General features: G+C 45.9%; 1 protein-coding gene across 2 annotated transcripts in view; it reads right to left on the bottom strand.

Moving 5' to 3' along the window:
- LOC107108251 (early activation antigen CD69-like) overlaps positions 1-10,913 on the bottom strand; it is a 24,171-nt gene extending 13,258 nt beyond the window's left edge. Inside the window, exons 1-3 of one of the 2 annotated variants that reach the window (XM_015408662.1) lie at positions 10,644-10,913; positions 2,469-2,653; positions 612-1,068 (exon numbers count right to left, since the gene is read on the bottom strand). In XM_015408662.1, coding sequence (XP_015264148.1) covers positions 612-809 — 198 coding nt within the window. In that variant the 5' untranslated portion in view covers positions 810-1,068; positions 2,469-2,653; positions 10,644-10,913. The remainder of the gene's footprint in view (positions 1-611; positions 1,069-2,468; positions 2,654-10,643) is intronic. The other variant, XM_015408661.1, reaches the window with a different exon arrangement.
- Between the last annotated feature and the right edge of the window lie 6,069 nt (positions 10,914-16,982).

Here is a 16,982-nt window from a genome sequence, read left to right as displayed (position 1 = left end):
TTTGAAACTCTCTCCCCACAAAGTTTCTTCTGATACTGGAGCTGCAGTTGGTGTCAGATGAAAGCATTTTTCATTTTCCCTCTCTCCCCCAGTTGATGTGGCTTTTAAGATGCTAGTTGAAATCTGTTCTTTAGGATATTTACAATTGTTCTCCCAAATATTCCTGATGCTGCTTTAATAGGCTTTTTATCTACTAAAACTTTCGTTTTCATGCTTCATTTTATTACTTTGTATCATTGTGTTTTTTCTATTGTAATTTTCTCCTGGTTTTAGTAAGCTTTCTCAAATATACTTCTACAGAATGTAGGCGATAAATATTATCAATAAATACTATAGTGCCCCTGTATATTTTCTCTTGCAAGAAGAAAAGCATAAAAGAGTGATTTTTGAATAGACAGATACAATGGCCACTCAAAGCCTTCTAGCTTTAGGCCAGACTACTCTAATGAGCCTCGTGCGGGACTACCCTGGATGACTGTCCAAGAAATTAGTTCTACTGCAAATGTAGGTTTCTGGAAAAGGTGGTCCAGTGAGAGCACATTATGCTTCCGCATTTTCACTGGCTTCTTGTTGCCTTATGGATAAAATTCATGGTGCTAGTTTTAACCCACCTGGTTACTCGTACTTGCCGTCTGTTCCCTAGGAATCACAGTATGTGACACGTGAGCCCCAGATTCTCTGCAGTCTGTACAAAGTGGGATTTGATCCTCCACGCAGAAGAGACGTACATCTTCTCCATGTTTTTCACACACATCCTCAGCTGAGAGTCCTGTTTCCTCTACAGTTCTAAGTCTAGGGCTATCTCCCATTTTCGCAGGAGGTTCCAGATTTGGATATGTCCTTTTGTCCTGGACGATTTCTCTGCCACTGGAGTCAGTGACTTTCTCTTTTAGGGTTTTCCCCCGAGGATCACTTGGTGCCTGTGTAACCTCAGTGTCTAGGGGTTATACACACTTTGCAAAAGTTGTGCTCGCAGAGTCTGGTGGCCAGATGTTGGGAGAAGGCTCCAAACAAACCAAATGCTTTCTTTCTTTGACTTTTTTGAAAAGTATACATTCACAGCACTCACTGCAGAAAACAGAGGAGACATTCTTACACATTCAGAAGGAGTTATAAGAGATTCACAAAATGTAAGCAGTTAAAGTTTTCACGGGTAGGTGGGGCTTAGTTTTGGGCTGCAGCTAGTTTCACTGAAATCCCGTTGAAATTAATGGGCCTGGTTAGTTGTGACTAGCTCAATTATTATTTCAAGGGGATAGAAGTGTTACTAATGTCAGGTGGACCAGGGCCTTTATTTTTAACCCTTTGTCAACACCACTACTGACCCATTATCAGTGGGGCAATACTATATAAGAGCTGCTTGCCACAGTGGGACATCCTGCCCCCTCATTCCAGAGTGATAGCCATGTTCAAGCTGTTACAGGAAACCAAAAAGTAATTTCTGTAATGCCTTAACAGTAACCTCAAATGAGAAGATGCTAGATTTGATGGGGTCTAAGCTTTTATGGGCTAGAGCCTGTGTCATAGGATGCATATAGTGTGTCAAGTGTGACTAATGTTAGGTGGACCAGGGCCTTTATTTTTAACCCTTTGTCAACACCACTACTGACCCATTATGAGTGGGACAATACTATATAAGAGCTGCTTGCCACAGTGGGACATCTTGTCCCCTCATTCCAGAGTGATAGCCATGTTCAAGCTGTTACAGGAAACCAAAAACTAATTTCTGTAATGCCTTAACAGATGGTTTTGGTACCTCAAATGGGAAGATGCTAGATTTGATGGGGTCTAAGCTTTTATGGGCTAGAGCCTGTGTCATAGGATGCATATAGTGTGTCTTCACTTAGCAGACATGTGGACACAGGGGAAACAGGCAAATGCCAAAGTCTGGAGGCCATGAAATGTGAGAGGTACAGTCTGTGACATTTTCATGCAATGTTAAAATGTAGACCAGTAAGGCACTATGACTGTTCACAACAGCAATAATTTATCACACTTTTTATCAGGGCTGCTTCTTCTTCTTCTTCTTTTTGAAAAAGGTGCCAGAACTCTCAAGGGGGAAAGGAAGTTTTCAATCTGCATATTGAAAACTCATGAACTTTTAAACATTCACTTAACCACTACACCAAACTGGCTCTCAAAAGTATTTGGTCAAAGAGGTTCCGGAACTCCATTCCAGCATGTTCCCCCAGAAAAGAAGCTCTGCTTTTTATCATGCAGAAACTTGCTCTGTCTGTGCACCGTGGTCCCCGTATGAATCGGGGTCCTATGAGATTGTAGAATTGCAAGCACTGCCTTGGCAAATGCTGGGAGTGTCATGTCTGGGTGATGCTTTAGGATATTTCCCCTAATTTGTTGTCGAAGGCTTTCACAGCTGGAGTTCATTAGCTGTTGTAGCTGCCTAATTTATCCGGGTTTCTTTGAAACTGAGAGGTTTGGTCAGACATACCTCCCTTAACCCACCTTACCATGTGTTCACCCTGTGGTTGATCGATCAGATGCGGCAGCCACAGAGTGGGGCGAGGGGCAGTTTTCCTTAATAATTTGTTTTCTAGGCATGCACATAGGCACTTATTGGAAGCAGCGCTTCAAACTCCTGGCAGAATGGCTGCAGCTGGTGACCAATGGGATTGCTGGAGGAGGCTGCTGGGACCTGTAGTTCAGCATGGGGGAAGTGTTTTTTAAACTGTGCTTTTGAAAGCCAAGGGGGAGAAAATGAAAGAGATATGCCTCATCCTGAGAAGGGAGGAGGGAGCTCTCTCTGGTTCAGTTGGAACGGGTGGGTGGAGGGGTGACGAAACTCACAAGTATTGCTTGAAGCACATGTCTGCTTACACGCACATCAGGAACACAAAAAAATGGTGGCAAAGCAGGAAGCCAGTAAGCCAAGGGGGAGAAAATGAAAGAGATAAGCCTCATCCTGAGAAGGGTGGAGGAAGCTCTCTCTGGTTCAGTTGGAATGGGTGGGGGGAGGGGGTGACGAAACTCACAAGTACTGCTTGAAGCACATGTCTGCTTACACAAAAAAAAAATGGTGGCAAAGCAGGAAGCCAGCGATCTGACTTCCCAAATGGCTTCACCATGCAAGAGTGATCACACATCCACAGAAGTGCTGTGAAATCAGTAGGATATATAAATACTGGATTTCGTGTGGTGCCAGGAAAGTCTGGGATAAGCATGGGGGGCTGACTGTGGAACAGGAGGCAGATGTTGCAGTCTTGATGAGCTCTTTAAATCTGTTGGGGAAAAGCAACGGCAACTGATCAAAGTGCTCATTTGATCACAGCCTAAGATGCATCCAGTCCCTTCAGGGGTCAACGGCCACATCAGCAGAAGAGGACAGACAGTTCCAGTGGTGATGGGGGTGGAGAAATCCTTGAAGGGTAGCTACTGAGCAGCAGCAGTAGTGCAAGGTGACACTGGTGGAGGATTTTTCATAGACAACTGTTCCGTCTGGCGCTAAGTCAACAGTGCCTTCTGGACGTGATTCAACGCACGGCCAGAATAAAGTAGAATTAAATCATTTTTTATTAAGCTCCACATGCATTCAGAAGATTTCTTCATTCACAATCAAAGCTGAATAACTGGCGAAATTCACATCTTTGTAATCTAATTCAGTTCACTGGCTCATGGTGAAAAAGATTGCGTGCTCTGACCTCCTTTGCCGTTTAAATAGTAGACAAAGGAAGGGGAAGAAAGCTGTAAACTCAAATCCCCGTGCCTCTGGGCGCAGGAAATGACTGTTAATCAGCCAGTCAGAGGGATGCTTTGGGATGTCTAACTAAAGACTTCAATTCCCAGGGGCAACTGCTCTTAAAGATATATGGCAGTTCTACTTAACTACAGTTAAACGCTGGCTGGGGGCAGCACAACAACAACAGTGACACTTCAACTAACCCTGGTTAGTACTGTGCAGAAGGCAATGGTAAACTACTTCTGATAATCTCTTGCCTTGAAAACCCTATGAAGAGACTGTCCAAAATGAAACAAGATACAGTGCTGGAAGACAGGACCTCCCAGGTCAGATGGCTCTCCATCAGCTACTGGGGAAGAAGTGCAAATAGTGCTATTCTGAACGATGCAACTATACTAAAGCCAAAAGGACATTCAGTTTTCGATGTGAATGGATGCAAAAGGAAAGTCCAAAGCTGTTCAAAACATATAATAAGAACATGAAATGTGAGAAGTAAGAAGATAAACTTGAGTGGTAAGACGAGAAATAGAGTATGGCAATCCTGGGAGCGAGTGAACTACAGTAGACTGGATTAGGGCATTTTCAGTCAGAAAATTACAAAGTGTTTTACTCTGGAAATGACAAACACAGAAGAAATGCAGTTGCTCTAACACTGAGGCGAGATGTAGCTCAAGCAATCATGTAAAGTCTGATCAAATAATATCAATCAGACTTCATGGAAAGCCCATCAACATACACATAATTCAGGTTTATGCCTCAACTATAGAAGAAATGGAAAGCTTTTATACGAGTGTTCAGGAAGAAACTGATCACACACCTAAACAAGATGTGCTGATAAGTGACTGGAGCACAAAAGTAGGAAATAAAACAGAATTAAATAGTGTTGAAAAGTTTGGGCTAGGAGCATAAAATAAAGCAGGAGAGTGATTCATAGAATTCTGTGAAGACAAGAAGACTGATTTTGCAAAAGCAGCTGTTCCACCCTCGGCCTCCCATCCCCCCCCCGGTTGTTCTGCTCAATTTCCTACTACTTGCTGCGTGGCCACATTTTGACCCGTATCTCCACCTGATTTCACCCGTGTCTTCTTGATCCTTGTTTTTTATTTTTTAGGATCAAGAAGATGCAGGGGAAATCGGGGGGAGATGTGGGTCAAAATGCGGCCGCGCAGCAAACAGTGGGAAATTGAACAGTATAACCAGGGGAAACGGGAGACCGAGGGCAGAACAACTGCTTTTGCGGAATTGGTCCAAGTTTTTTGTTGCAAACATGGTTCAGGCAACTAAATAGAGTGACTATTGTACATGTGGACATCACCGGATGGACAAGACAGAAATCAAATAGATTACATAACTGGAATCAGAAGATGGAGATGCTGTATTCTCTCTGCTAAAACAAGACCAGGATATGATTGTAGTACAGGCCACAAAATTGTTGGTATCAAATTGTTACTGTCAAAGAAAAACACCAGAGCATTCATAGTGCCAAAATACAATCTAAACAACATTCCTGAAGAGTTTAAAGACCATGTAAAGAACAGATTTACATTACTAGGTTCAAGTGAACATGAACTGGAAGAATGTACAAAGTCTATTCCTGTAGCCAAAAGAAAAGAAAGGCCTTGGTGGATGACTGATGACACAAAATTATTCAGGGTGCTGAAAATCAAGGCTGACTTTAAAGAGCTCCAAGAGGACCTCCACACACTGGGTGAGTGGGCAACAATGTGGCAAATGAAGTTCAATGCTGGTAAGTGTAAAGTGATGCACACTGGGACAAAAAAAAATCCCAACTTCAAGTATAAGTTAATGAGGTCTGAACTTGCTGAGGCTGAGACAGAAAAAGATCTTGGAGTAGTAGTGGACAGCTCCATGAAAGTACCAACCCAGTGTGCTGCAGAAGTGAAAAGGGCAAATTCTATGTTAGGGATTATTCAGAAAGGGATTGGAAATAAAACGGCTGATGTTGCAATGCCCCTGTATAGATCTATGGTGCAGCCTCCTTTGGAATACTGTGCACAGTTCTGGTCACTGTATCTCCAAAGGAACATTCAGAGTTGGAAAAAGTACAGAGGAGCGCAACCAAAACGATTAAGGGGTTGAAGCACATCCCCTATGAGGAAAGACTGAAGAGTCTGGGACTTTTCAGTTTAGAAAAGCGATGACTAAGGGGGTACATGATAGAGGTTTATAAAATTATGCACGAAATAGAGAGAGTTGACAAAGAGAAATTTTTTCCCCTCTTCCAAAATATTAGAACTTGAGGGCATCCAATTAAGTTGATAGGCATTAGGTTCAGGATGAAAAAAAGAAATACTACTTTACACAGAGAGTGATTAAAATGTGGAATTAGCTGCCAGAGGATGTGGTGATGGCCACAGGAATAAACAGCTTTAAAGGGGGATTAGATAGATTCATGGACGATAAATCTATCAGTGGCTAAACTAGCCATGGTGGCTGAGGGGAATCCCAGAGCCAGGAGGCAACATCAGGGGAAATCCTTGGCCTCTATGCCCTGTTATTGGCTGTCCACAGGAACTGGTTGGCCACTGTGTGAGACAGGATGCTGGACTAGATGGACTACTGGTCTGATCCAGCAGGGCTCTTCTTACGTTCTTATGGATGACTGATGCAACTCTTTAAATTGCTAAACATAGATGGTTAGGTACCAAAAATAAAAGGGGACAGAAATAGAATCAAAAGTCCAAATGTAGCATTCCAATGACTTGCATGTAGAGTAAAAAAGAACTGCTATAATAACCAATGTAAAGAAACAGAAGAGAACAACAAAATAGGAAGAACAAGAGATACATTACACAAGATCCAAGAAATCGAAGTAAAATTTAAAGCATTGTTAGGCGTGCTGAAAGATCATCACAGAAATACATTAACTGAACAGGAGAAAATAAGGATGGGAACAATACACTCAAGAACTGTACAGATGAGATGAAAGGAGAACAGATTCCTTCCAAAACAATTTTGTTGAAAAACCTAGAGTAAAAACTGTAGGGCGAAACACATCACCAGGAGTAGACAGGATATCAATAGAGCTATTCCAAGTCACTGAAATGGAGTCCATCAAAACTTAATAAGATTGTGCCAACAAATATGGAAAACAAACCAATGGCCCACAAACTGGAAACACTCAATTTACATCCCAATCCAAAAGAGGAGCAGTCAAAGACTGCGGCAACTATTGGATCATTGCATTACTTTCTCAAGTAAAGTGATGCTCAAAATCTTAAAGAAAGACTGGTACCATATATGGAATGAGAAACACCAGATGTTCAAGCTGGGTTCAGAAAAGGAAGAGGCACTGGAGACCATATTGCAAATCTATGTTGGTTTATGGAGCATACGAGAGAATTTCAGAAGATAATCACCTTGTGTTTCATAGACTACAGCAAAGCTTTTGACTGTGTGGATCATGAAAAGCTATGGTTGGCTTTAAAGGAATTGGGGTGCCACCGCATCTTATTGTTTTGATGCGCAACCTATACTCATGAAAAGAGGCTACTATTAGAACAGAAAATAGAGAAACAGAACAGTTTCCAATTGGCAAAAGTGTCTGACAAGGGTTATTTTATCTCCCTAGCTGTTCAATCTCTATGCAGAACATATAACAAAAGCTGAATTAGGTTTAGATGAAGGTGGAGTCAAAACTGGTGGAAGGAACATTCACAGTTTGAGATATGCAGATGACACCACATTAATGGCAGGAAACAGTGAAGACTTGAAAAAAAATACTAATGAAGGTTAAAGCAGGAAGTGCGAAAGCAGGATTACAGCTGAACATCAAGGTCAAAAGCAACGACTAGTGTGGAACTATGCAAATTTAGGGTTCAGGATGAAGAACTTGAAATTGTTCAAGCTCTTCTGTTCCTTGGCTCCACTGTCAAGCAAAAGGGAGACTGCAACCAGAAAATCAGAAGGAGATTGAGGCTGGGAGTGGCAGCCACGAAGATGCTAGAAAAGATTCTTAAGTGTTAAGGATGTGTTGTAGGCGACCAAGACTAAGATAACATATACCATAGTATTCCCCATTACTATGTATGGGTGTGAAACCTAGACAATGAAAAAAGCTGCCACGAAGAAAGTTGATTCATTCAAACTGTGTTGTTGGAGGAGAATTTCAACAGATACCATAGGCCGCCAACAAGACAAATAAGTGGGTTCTAGAACAAAGCAAGCCTGAACTCTTCCTAGAAGCCTAAAATGGCTAAGCTGAGGCTATCCTACTTTGGTCACGTCGTGAGAAGACGACTCACTGGAAAAGACAATAACCCCAGGGAAAGTTGAAGGCAGCAGGAAAAGAGGAAGACCCAGCAGGAGATGGACTGACTCAATCAAGGGAGCCAAGGGCCCCTCAGTCTGCAAGACCTCAGCAAGGCTGTTGACAATAGGGTGTTTTGGAGGTCCTTAATTCATTGGGTTGCCATAAGTTGGAAATGACTTGACGGCACTTAACACACACAAAGATTGCCCCCACAATGCAGTCTGTACAGACCAGGTACCATGCTATTAAAAGGTAAAGGTTCCCTTGCTTGAAAGCCAGTCGAGTCCGACTCTAGGGTTGCGGTGCTCATCTCCGTTTCAAAGCCGAAGAGCCAGCGCTGTCCGAAGACGTTTCCGTGGTCATGTGGCCGGCATGACTAAACACCGAGGCGCACGGAACGCTGGTACCTTCCCACCAAAGTGGTACCTATTTATCTACTTGCAATTTCTTGCTTTCGAACTGCTAGGTTGGCAGGAGCTGGAACTAGAGACGGGAGCTCACTCCGTCATGCGGCACACTCGGGTCTCGAACTGCTGAACTACTGACCTTCCGCAGCCTGCAATTCAGCATCTTAACCACTTGAGCCACCACAGCTTTACCATGCTATTAGTAATGGATAAATATTCTTATCTGTGGAATAAATCCCACAAAAGCTAAAATGCATTAATATATTTTTTATTTTTTATCTTGTTTAATTCATTTATACCCTGACTTCCTCTCCAATGGGGACCCAAAGCAGTGTACATCATTCTCCTCTCCTTCATCCTACCCTCAGAATAACCCCATGAGGTACATTAGGCTGAGAGTGTGGACCGGCCCAAGGCCACCCAGAAAGCTTCTGAGGCAGAATGCGGATTTGCTCTTGGGTTTCCCAGATCATAGCCCGGCAATCTGACCACTGCACCACTCTGGCTCTTAATAGTATCACACTAAGCTGACTTTCTGGAACAAAATGATCAAATCCTAGAACTACAAGACAGCAGAAGCACATCAAGTCCAGCCTCGTTCCCCAGAGCCCATGCATCAGCCCTCCCGACCAAGTACTCCACACTAGGAGGCCTGCAGGAGAGTCTGTCCCAGGGCACTCAAGCAAATGATCAGCACCACAAATTACATGGAAAGGCAAAGCTCCTGCTCATCAGTTCTTTCTAGTATGGTGATCAGTTGGACCTCGAGCATAAAGCACACACCCAATCAAGTGCTACCGCCTCCAAAATAATCCCACTCAAGAGGGATGTGGTGTGGGCCTTCCTCTTAGGTAGGGCACAAAACCAACAGAGGGACTCCTCCCTTCACAGATACATTTTTGGGTATTTTGTGTGTGTGTGTGTATGCGTACACCTGGAAGTCATGGCAATCTCTGGTGACTGACCCCTACTGGTGACCTGGAGGATATTCAGAGAGGTGGCTGGATAAAGCCTGCCCCCGCTTCCCACCGCTGGTATTTCAAGGAGGTCTCCCACCCAAGTACTTGCCAGAGTCGACTCTTTTTAGGTTCTGAGATCTGAGGAGATCAGGCTTGCCTGGGCTATCCAGGTCGGGGCACCTTCACAGATACATTTTGAGGCCCCTTTGCTTCTTCAGCTATTGTTGGGGAAAACATTTGAACACGTTACATTCAAATGCAACAACAGATAGCAGCGGTACAGGTTTTTAAAAAATGTTTAAGACCTTTTAACAGTGCAGTGCACTTACAACAGCTCTGTATGGTACATCGTATCAGGATTACTATCCTCATATTGGGGAGGAAGGCTGAAAAGAGTGCCTTGCCTGAGAATTCCTAGAAGGTGCAAAACACAGGGTTGCCAACCTCCAGGTGGGGCCCAGTGGTCTCCCAGAATTACAACGGCAGTTTCAGAAGGTGGATAGATCCTGCTGAGGTACCTCCCTAAATGCTACCATCCCCAGATTCCACCCCAAATCTCCAAGAATTTCTCCCCCTGGAGTCAGCAACCCTATGAAATCTGAACCTAGGACATCCTGATTTATGGTTGTCTTCTAGTTGCTATGCTGCTGAAGCTCTCATAAGAAGTTTCTGGGAAATAAGGACCGATTCCGCAAAAGCAGTTGTTCCTCCCTTGGTCTTCCGTTTTCCCCTGGTCGTACTGCTCAATTTCCCACTATTTGCTGTGCAGCCATATTTTGACCTGCATTTCTACCCCAGATTCCCCCCACGTCTTTTTGATCCTAAAAAATAAGGATCAGGGAGATGCGGGTCAAAATGCGGCCGCGCAGCCAATAGTGGGAAATTGAGCAGTACAACCAGGGGAAATGGAAGACCGAGGGCGGAACAACTGCTTTTGTGGCATCGGTCAAGGTCTCATCCTGATAAACAGCAAGCTTGTTCACATGCCTCAAGAAACAGGCTAGACTTTCCTCCCCACACATTCACACACTGAGGGATGCCAGCCTCCAAGGGGGACCTGGAGATACCCCAGAATTACAGCTTCTCTCCAGACTAGAGAGATCATCAGTATCCCTGGAGAAAACAGATGCTTTGGAGGGAAAACTCTATGGCATTATACCCCATTGCGGTCCCTCTCCTCCCAGGCTCCATCCCCAAATCCCCAGCAGTTTTCCAACTTGTATTTGGCAACCCTACCCCCCCCCCTCCACTGGTGTCCAAGAAAGACCTGGCAACCCTACACACACCTCAAATCTTTAGCAATTGCCTACCTGGGTTTCTGCAGCCTGGGCCTCCCTCTTCTAATCCTCAGACGGGTTTGGTGGGGAAAACTGGACTCCTGGCTGAAACCTAGACCTCCCAGCATCGGAGCGATACCCCTGCCATCCAACAACTGTGCCTCTGTCAGTACTGACTAGGTTGAACCACTTCCCAAGAAGATCAGCAGCAAAGTGAAATGGGAGCTGTGAAAATCATCATAGGATGGAGCTAGGCAGGGCGGGGAGAGGGGCAAGCAGGTTCATGATGAATTGGAAGGGCTAAATCTGTCCAGTGCAGCCTTCGCCAAGGCTAGTGAGGCCTTAAATAACGGAGGGATGTCAACACCAAGAGGGCAGAGGCTGTTTGGAGCGACGGGCACAAGTGTGACCCAGAGTGACCCATAGGTGTGGAAGAAGGGAACCGCTTCAGGGAACAGATTCTCCCCCAGGCTGCAAAAGAGCAGAATTGCCAACTTCGAAGCTTCTGAAATTACAGACCCAGATTCCTGCTTCAATGGGACGTAGTTCTTTAGAATCACAACAGGAGAGGAAAGGACCAGGAATAAATCATAGGTCTGTGGTCTTTTTAAAAATCTGCCTCCTGGGTTCCTGTGGCCTTGGGTTAAATGAGGTCTTTTGGCAGGGGTGTGTGCCAGTCCCATTACAGGGGGCATTAGATCCTGGCAGATTGGCAGAATGGAGAAGCTAAAGCCCTCTGTGGATGAGTGAATTTAGTGCCCTAGACAGAATTATCCAAAGTTGCTTTTTAAATTTCAAGCAGATCCTGGCTTTCTAAAAATATATTTTTTAAAAATCATTTTGGACCAATAAGGGGCTGTGGCTCACTGGTAGAGCATCTCCCTGGCATGCAGACGGTCTCAGATATTGAGGTTAACTGGTGTGGTTAGTCCAGTCACCATTAGTTAGCAGAGTGCTTAAATAAAGCTACAAACACAGGAGCGTCACTTTACCAGGTCACTCAGCTTACAAAGCTATGCAGAGCCACATTGCAAGTTTAGACGAGAAATACTTGTCTCTTTATTTGAGAAGTACACTTCTCAAATAAATAACTTCTCAAAGATTACTAATTTACTAGCTAAAGGATAGAGGCAGATGGTGAGAGGCCCATCTGCCTCATGGTGCCAAGAGAGGACCTCATGTCCGTCTCTTGGTGCGTGCAGGTAGAGAGGAAGTGAGTGAGTGAGAAGCAGGCAAGGGGAAGGTGATCCCTGAGAACACAATCTGCATATCAAAGAGGTCAGTGACAGAAGAGTAGATACAGGAAGAAAGGTCAGTGTGCCTGTCTAGCTATCTAGTCTCTCTTGCCACTCAGTCTGGAGGTCTGAGACAGGGGGACATCACATCTGGTACTTCCAACACCAGGTTCAATCCCCAGCACTTCCAGTTAGAAGGGCCAAGTAGCAGGTGATAAAACACCTCTGCCTCAGCCCCCGGGACAGCTGCTGCCAGTCTGACTTTGGGTTGCCAGCTCTGAGCTGGGGGGAAACCTGGAGACTTTGGGGGTGGAGCCTGAGGAGGGCAGGGTTTGGAGAGGGGAGGGACCTCCTCGGGGCATAATACCATAGAGTCCACCCTCCAATGCTGCCCGTTTTCTCCAGGGGAGCTGATCTTGGTAGTCCGGAGATCAACTGTAGTAGCGGGCGATCTCCGGGTGCCAGCTGGAGATTGGCAACCCCAGTTTGACCATACAATACTGCCCTTGCTGGACCAATGGTCTGACTCCATAGAAGGCAAATCACAGTGTTCATTATACAATGGGAGGAGCCAGGGCTCAGTGGTAGATCATGTGCTTGGAATACAGAAATCCCCTGGTTCAATCCCCGGCATCTCCTGTTAAAAGGATCCGGCAGGAGGTGATGAGAAATACCTCCCCACCTGAGACCCTGCAAGAGCCACTGCCACTCTGAGCAGACAATGCAGAATAATGGGCCGATTCACTACAAGGCAGATTTATGTGACCGATAAAGTGCATCTGGAAAGGAGTCACATGTATCAAGGCTGACAGTGTTCATGTATTATACCTGAGGACCTCAGGAGAAGAATTGAGTGCTACAGCTAAAGTGATGTCATGGTGCCACAGTAATGCTGATTAACATGACTCCGGCCGTGGTCAGATGTGCCTTTAGATCTGACTCAGCTGTGAATGCCTGACAGATCTAAAGGGCACAATCAGACAGCAACATCTGGGAAAGGCCCCGCAGCCGTCAGCACTCCGTGCTGCCCTGCCACAGAAACGAAGTTAAAAGACACCGGGGAAAGGTCTGCTCATTCCATACCGGCTTGGTGCTGGTTTCCCCCACACACACTTAGCAGTATGCACATAACTGCATACTCCTTGGGGAACCCTCAGTATGGAGGCGCAATTCCTCGTTTGTGCACATGGGAAACAAAAGGCAAAAAAAAAAAAACCACTCGCCCGAACGTGCCATCTGATTGGGCAGTGACAGGCTGAGCCCGCAGCTACAAAGGATGTGTGATCAAGCAACACCATGTCAATTTCAACCTGGGGAAACAGGCTCACTTCCCCTCTGCACCAAGTGGCACATCTGACCACGGCCTCCATCTCACTGGGCTGGCAACCCTAACATGGCAGGTTTCCTCAAGGTTTCCCTTCCCCTGTCCCCCATCAGTGGCCAAATGAGACAGGTAGAAACACCGTTTAAAAAGTGCTCAGGATAATAGCTCCTCCATGATGCAAATGGACAGACATAACCTACAGATAGTCTGCCAAGTTCTAGTGCCCAGATGCCAGAGGGGTGTGTGCGCATATACAAGTTATTCTTTCTACTTAACTTTTTTGGGGAGGTTCCCCCAATTTGTCATAGTTCCCGGCTACTTTAGCAGAGCTCTTTATGCAAATTCTGAAACTGTCCCCTTACCTTAATCGTTTCTGGCACAATCCTTGTTGCATTAAGAAATCAGATTCTTGTTAGGCCCTTAGAAGTTAAGTAAGGCTGTTCCTACCCCCCCAGGAAAAGCAGGAAGCCCTTGTGTGGTGGCAGCATAACCCACTAGAACAACTTAATTCATATGCTTTATTTCAATAGAGCAGCACCGAGTAAAGCAAAAAAAGCCAACACGTTTTTTCTAAAGTTGCATTTTGATTCTAGTACAACCCAAGAAATGAGCTATGTGCAAGATTGCATCAGTTTTATTAGCAATCTAGCCAGGAGACAGGAAACAGAATAGCTCACAACACAAAAGTGCAAAGCAATATATAACACAAGTAAAACATACTCTGCTAATCCCTGAGAAAGAATGGGCACCATGAAAAACATGAGGTATGCAAAGCCGGAGGGGTGAGTGACTCCAAACCTGAGAAAATTAAGAGTGTGAGCCCCAGTGGTTGTAATAGCACTTAAACGTGCTTGAAATGTGCTTGGATCACACCACTGCCTGGTTTATTCGATGGCCAGATCATGCCAACTGGTAGAATTAAAGGAGACAGGTTTTCCCAGACTGACAGGGATGGATGCTTGAAACTTCTCCCACAACAGAACACTGTTCATAAATAGAAAACTAGTTTGCTGGTGAGCAGGAGCTGGTCCTACCTCCTTCCTGTCGCTGTAGCTGTGAATTTGAAAGGATGGGGGTGGGAGGTGGGAGGCACCCTCTGCACCCTGAATGGCAGCCAGGATTGGTACGGTGTCAGGAAAGCATTATCACTTGATTCTGCTTAAGCTGGTCAGAGAGATGATAAAAATTTAAGCAATTCTCAGTTGGGAGGAGAAAGGGGATAGCTCCACAACAATTTTTCCCAGGTGGACTCAGCCACAGTCCTATTGGTCTTTCCCAAGTGGACTCGGCCACTGCCCCATGGTCACTCCACCATGGTGTTGTTGTTCAGTCGCACAGTTGAGTCCGACTCTTTGCGACCTGTCTTCAGCCATTCTCTGGAGTTCGCTCAATTTCATGTTCGTTGCATTGATAACACTGTCTAACCATCTCATCCTTTGCCGTCCCCTTCTTCTTTGACCTTCAGTCTTTCCCAGCATCAGGGTCTTCTCCAGTGAGTGCTCCCTTCTCATTTGGTGGCAGAAGTATTTGAGCTTCAGCTTCAGTATCTGACCTTCCAGGGAACAGTCAGGGTTGATTTCTTTTAGGATTGACTGATTGATCTTCTTGCAGTCCAAGGGATTCTCAAGAGTCTTCTCCAGCACCATAATTTGAAAGCAGCTATTCTTTGGCGCTCGACCTTCCTTATAGTCCAACACTCACAGCCATATAGTGCTACTGGGAATACCATTGCTTTGACCATACGGACTTTTGTTGGCAGGGTGATGTCTTTACTTTTTATTATGCTGTCTAGGTTTGCCATTGCTTTCCTCCCCAGGAGCAGGCATCTTTTAATTTCATGGCTGCTGTCACTGTCTGCAGTGATCTTGGATCCCAGGAACGTGAAGTCTGTCACTACTTCCACGACTTCCCCTTCTATTTGCCAAGGAGTGATGGGGCCGGATGCCATGATCTTAGTTTTTTTGATGTTGAGCTTCAAGCTAACTTTTGCGCTCTCCTATTTCATCCTTAGCAAGGGGCTCTTTAGGTCCTCTTCCATGGTGTGCCCCCGCCAAAGGAGAACCACACCACAGCACTTGATGTCTTAGGGACTGCAACCAGCTGCCAATGTCCCATTCCCAGGAAGGATCCGCCTGCCAGGCGCAATTTACATGGGACAATTTACACAGTCTCCTTGGGATCACAGTGCCTGGGATCACTGCCAGTCCCTAAATTAGCCTGGACCAGGGGTCGTTTCGTAGAAAAAGAGCTAGGGGAACTCATTAGCATAAATGACCTCTGGCATGGACAAATGATGCAACAGTGACGAGTCACATCCGACAAATACTATGAGGCAGTGCGTTCCCCTGGGAGGCACTAGGGTTCTTCTGGGTGAGGTTGATGTTGTTTGGGTTGGCTGTGGGGCAAGCCCAACCCTGCCCAGCGGAGGTGGTCATCCTCTCACCCAAGCGCCTGGGGTGCGACCTGTGGGCTGTATGCTGGGATCACCCAGAAAGGAAAAGGAATGGGGGGACATCTGGGAGGACAACTGGAAGCCATGATCTTACTCCGCCGGGTCCAGAGCAGGGTGCCCCAGCAGGGGGAGGCTGACTTTCAGAAAGGACAACTCATCCACCCTGGCTGTGTCCAGGCGGGATTGGTTGGGGCTGAGGATGTCTCCCAGGTGGGAGAACACTCACTTGCTCTGCACACTGGTGGGAGGGCAGGAAAGAAGACTGATGGCCATGCTAGCAAGGTCTGGCCATATGACACTCTTGCATGCCCAGTACTCAAGGGGGTCAGAACTGGTGGGCTCGGGGGACTCCACAAGGTACTCCCTCTCCATCACCTCAATGGAATCCTCCACCATTGCATGCCTAGCCCCCCCTTCCTTCTGCTCCTGACCTCCCACTTCACAACCAACAACCAGAACTGGGGATTCTGGCTCACCTGTCACTTATCAGCCCCATGAACACTGGGAACATGGAAGAAACAACCCACCATTGTGGGGAAACTTCAAAGGCTGCCTTGCCTCCTCTGACCCAGCTGAGCTCTGAGAAGCAGCAGGAGATAGAGCTGCTAGAGGGGTGAGTGTTTTTTATTTACCTTCAGCTGAGGTGATTTAGCTAAGAGGGTACTGTGGGGGGATTGCGTTTGGGAGTGTGTGGGTGAGTTGTGAGTTGTTGCAGAGTCCTGGGTGCCTGGGTGAATTTGAATAACTGCTGGCCCCATCCTCTGCTGGGGGAAGCTTCTATTTAAGGCAGCACCAGAGGCACGAGCTGAAGGGTGAGAGCCAAAGGGCTCTTAGCCTAGGGACTCTGTAAAAAGCCCAGGAAAAGCCAGAAAACCAGGGCCCTGGTTTACTTGGATTCCCAGTAAGGTAAGTAGGCTTCTACAAGGAGAACCACATAAATACAAAGGGATTTAAAAGGGGGATTATATATAATTATTATATTAAAAGCCATTATGAAGTCAGAATGCCAGCAGGGGGTTGGGTGCTATCCAATATTTTGCATGGAGTGTCACATGTATGACTATCTGCCCACTGGACAGAAATCTTGGGTGTGTTCCTGGTGCAAGGAGCTCCTGGTTCTCAGGGAACAAGTTTGCTCCCTTGAGGCCAAGGTGGCAGACCTGGAAAAGCAGAAACAGTCAGTGGGACACATTAGGTGAATGGAGAAGACTCTCAGGGACTTGTTAGATGTGTCCCACTCTGAATATGGCAGCCCCGCTGCTGTCAGGGAGCATGAGGGTCAAGAGGAAACAGGGCACCGTGCTGCGGATAAGGGGAATGTGCCCTCAGAAGGGACCTCTTCTTCAACTGGTGAATGGGTA

This window comes from Gekko japonicus, unplaced genomic scaffold (genome assembly GCF_001447785.1).
Source record: "Gekko japonicus isolate JY-2015 unplaced genomic scaffold, Gekko_japonicus_V1.1 scaffold1973, whole genome shotgun sequence".
NCBI lineage: Eukaryota > Metazoa > Chordata > Lepidosauria > Squamata > Gekkonidae > Gekko > Gekko japonicus.
This window is presented reverse-complemented; position numbering and strand designations above follow the sequence as displayed.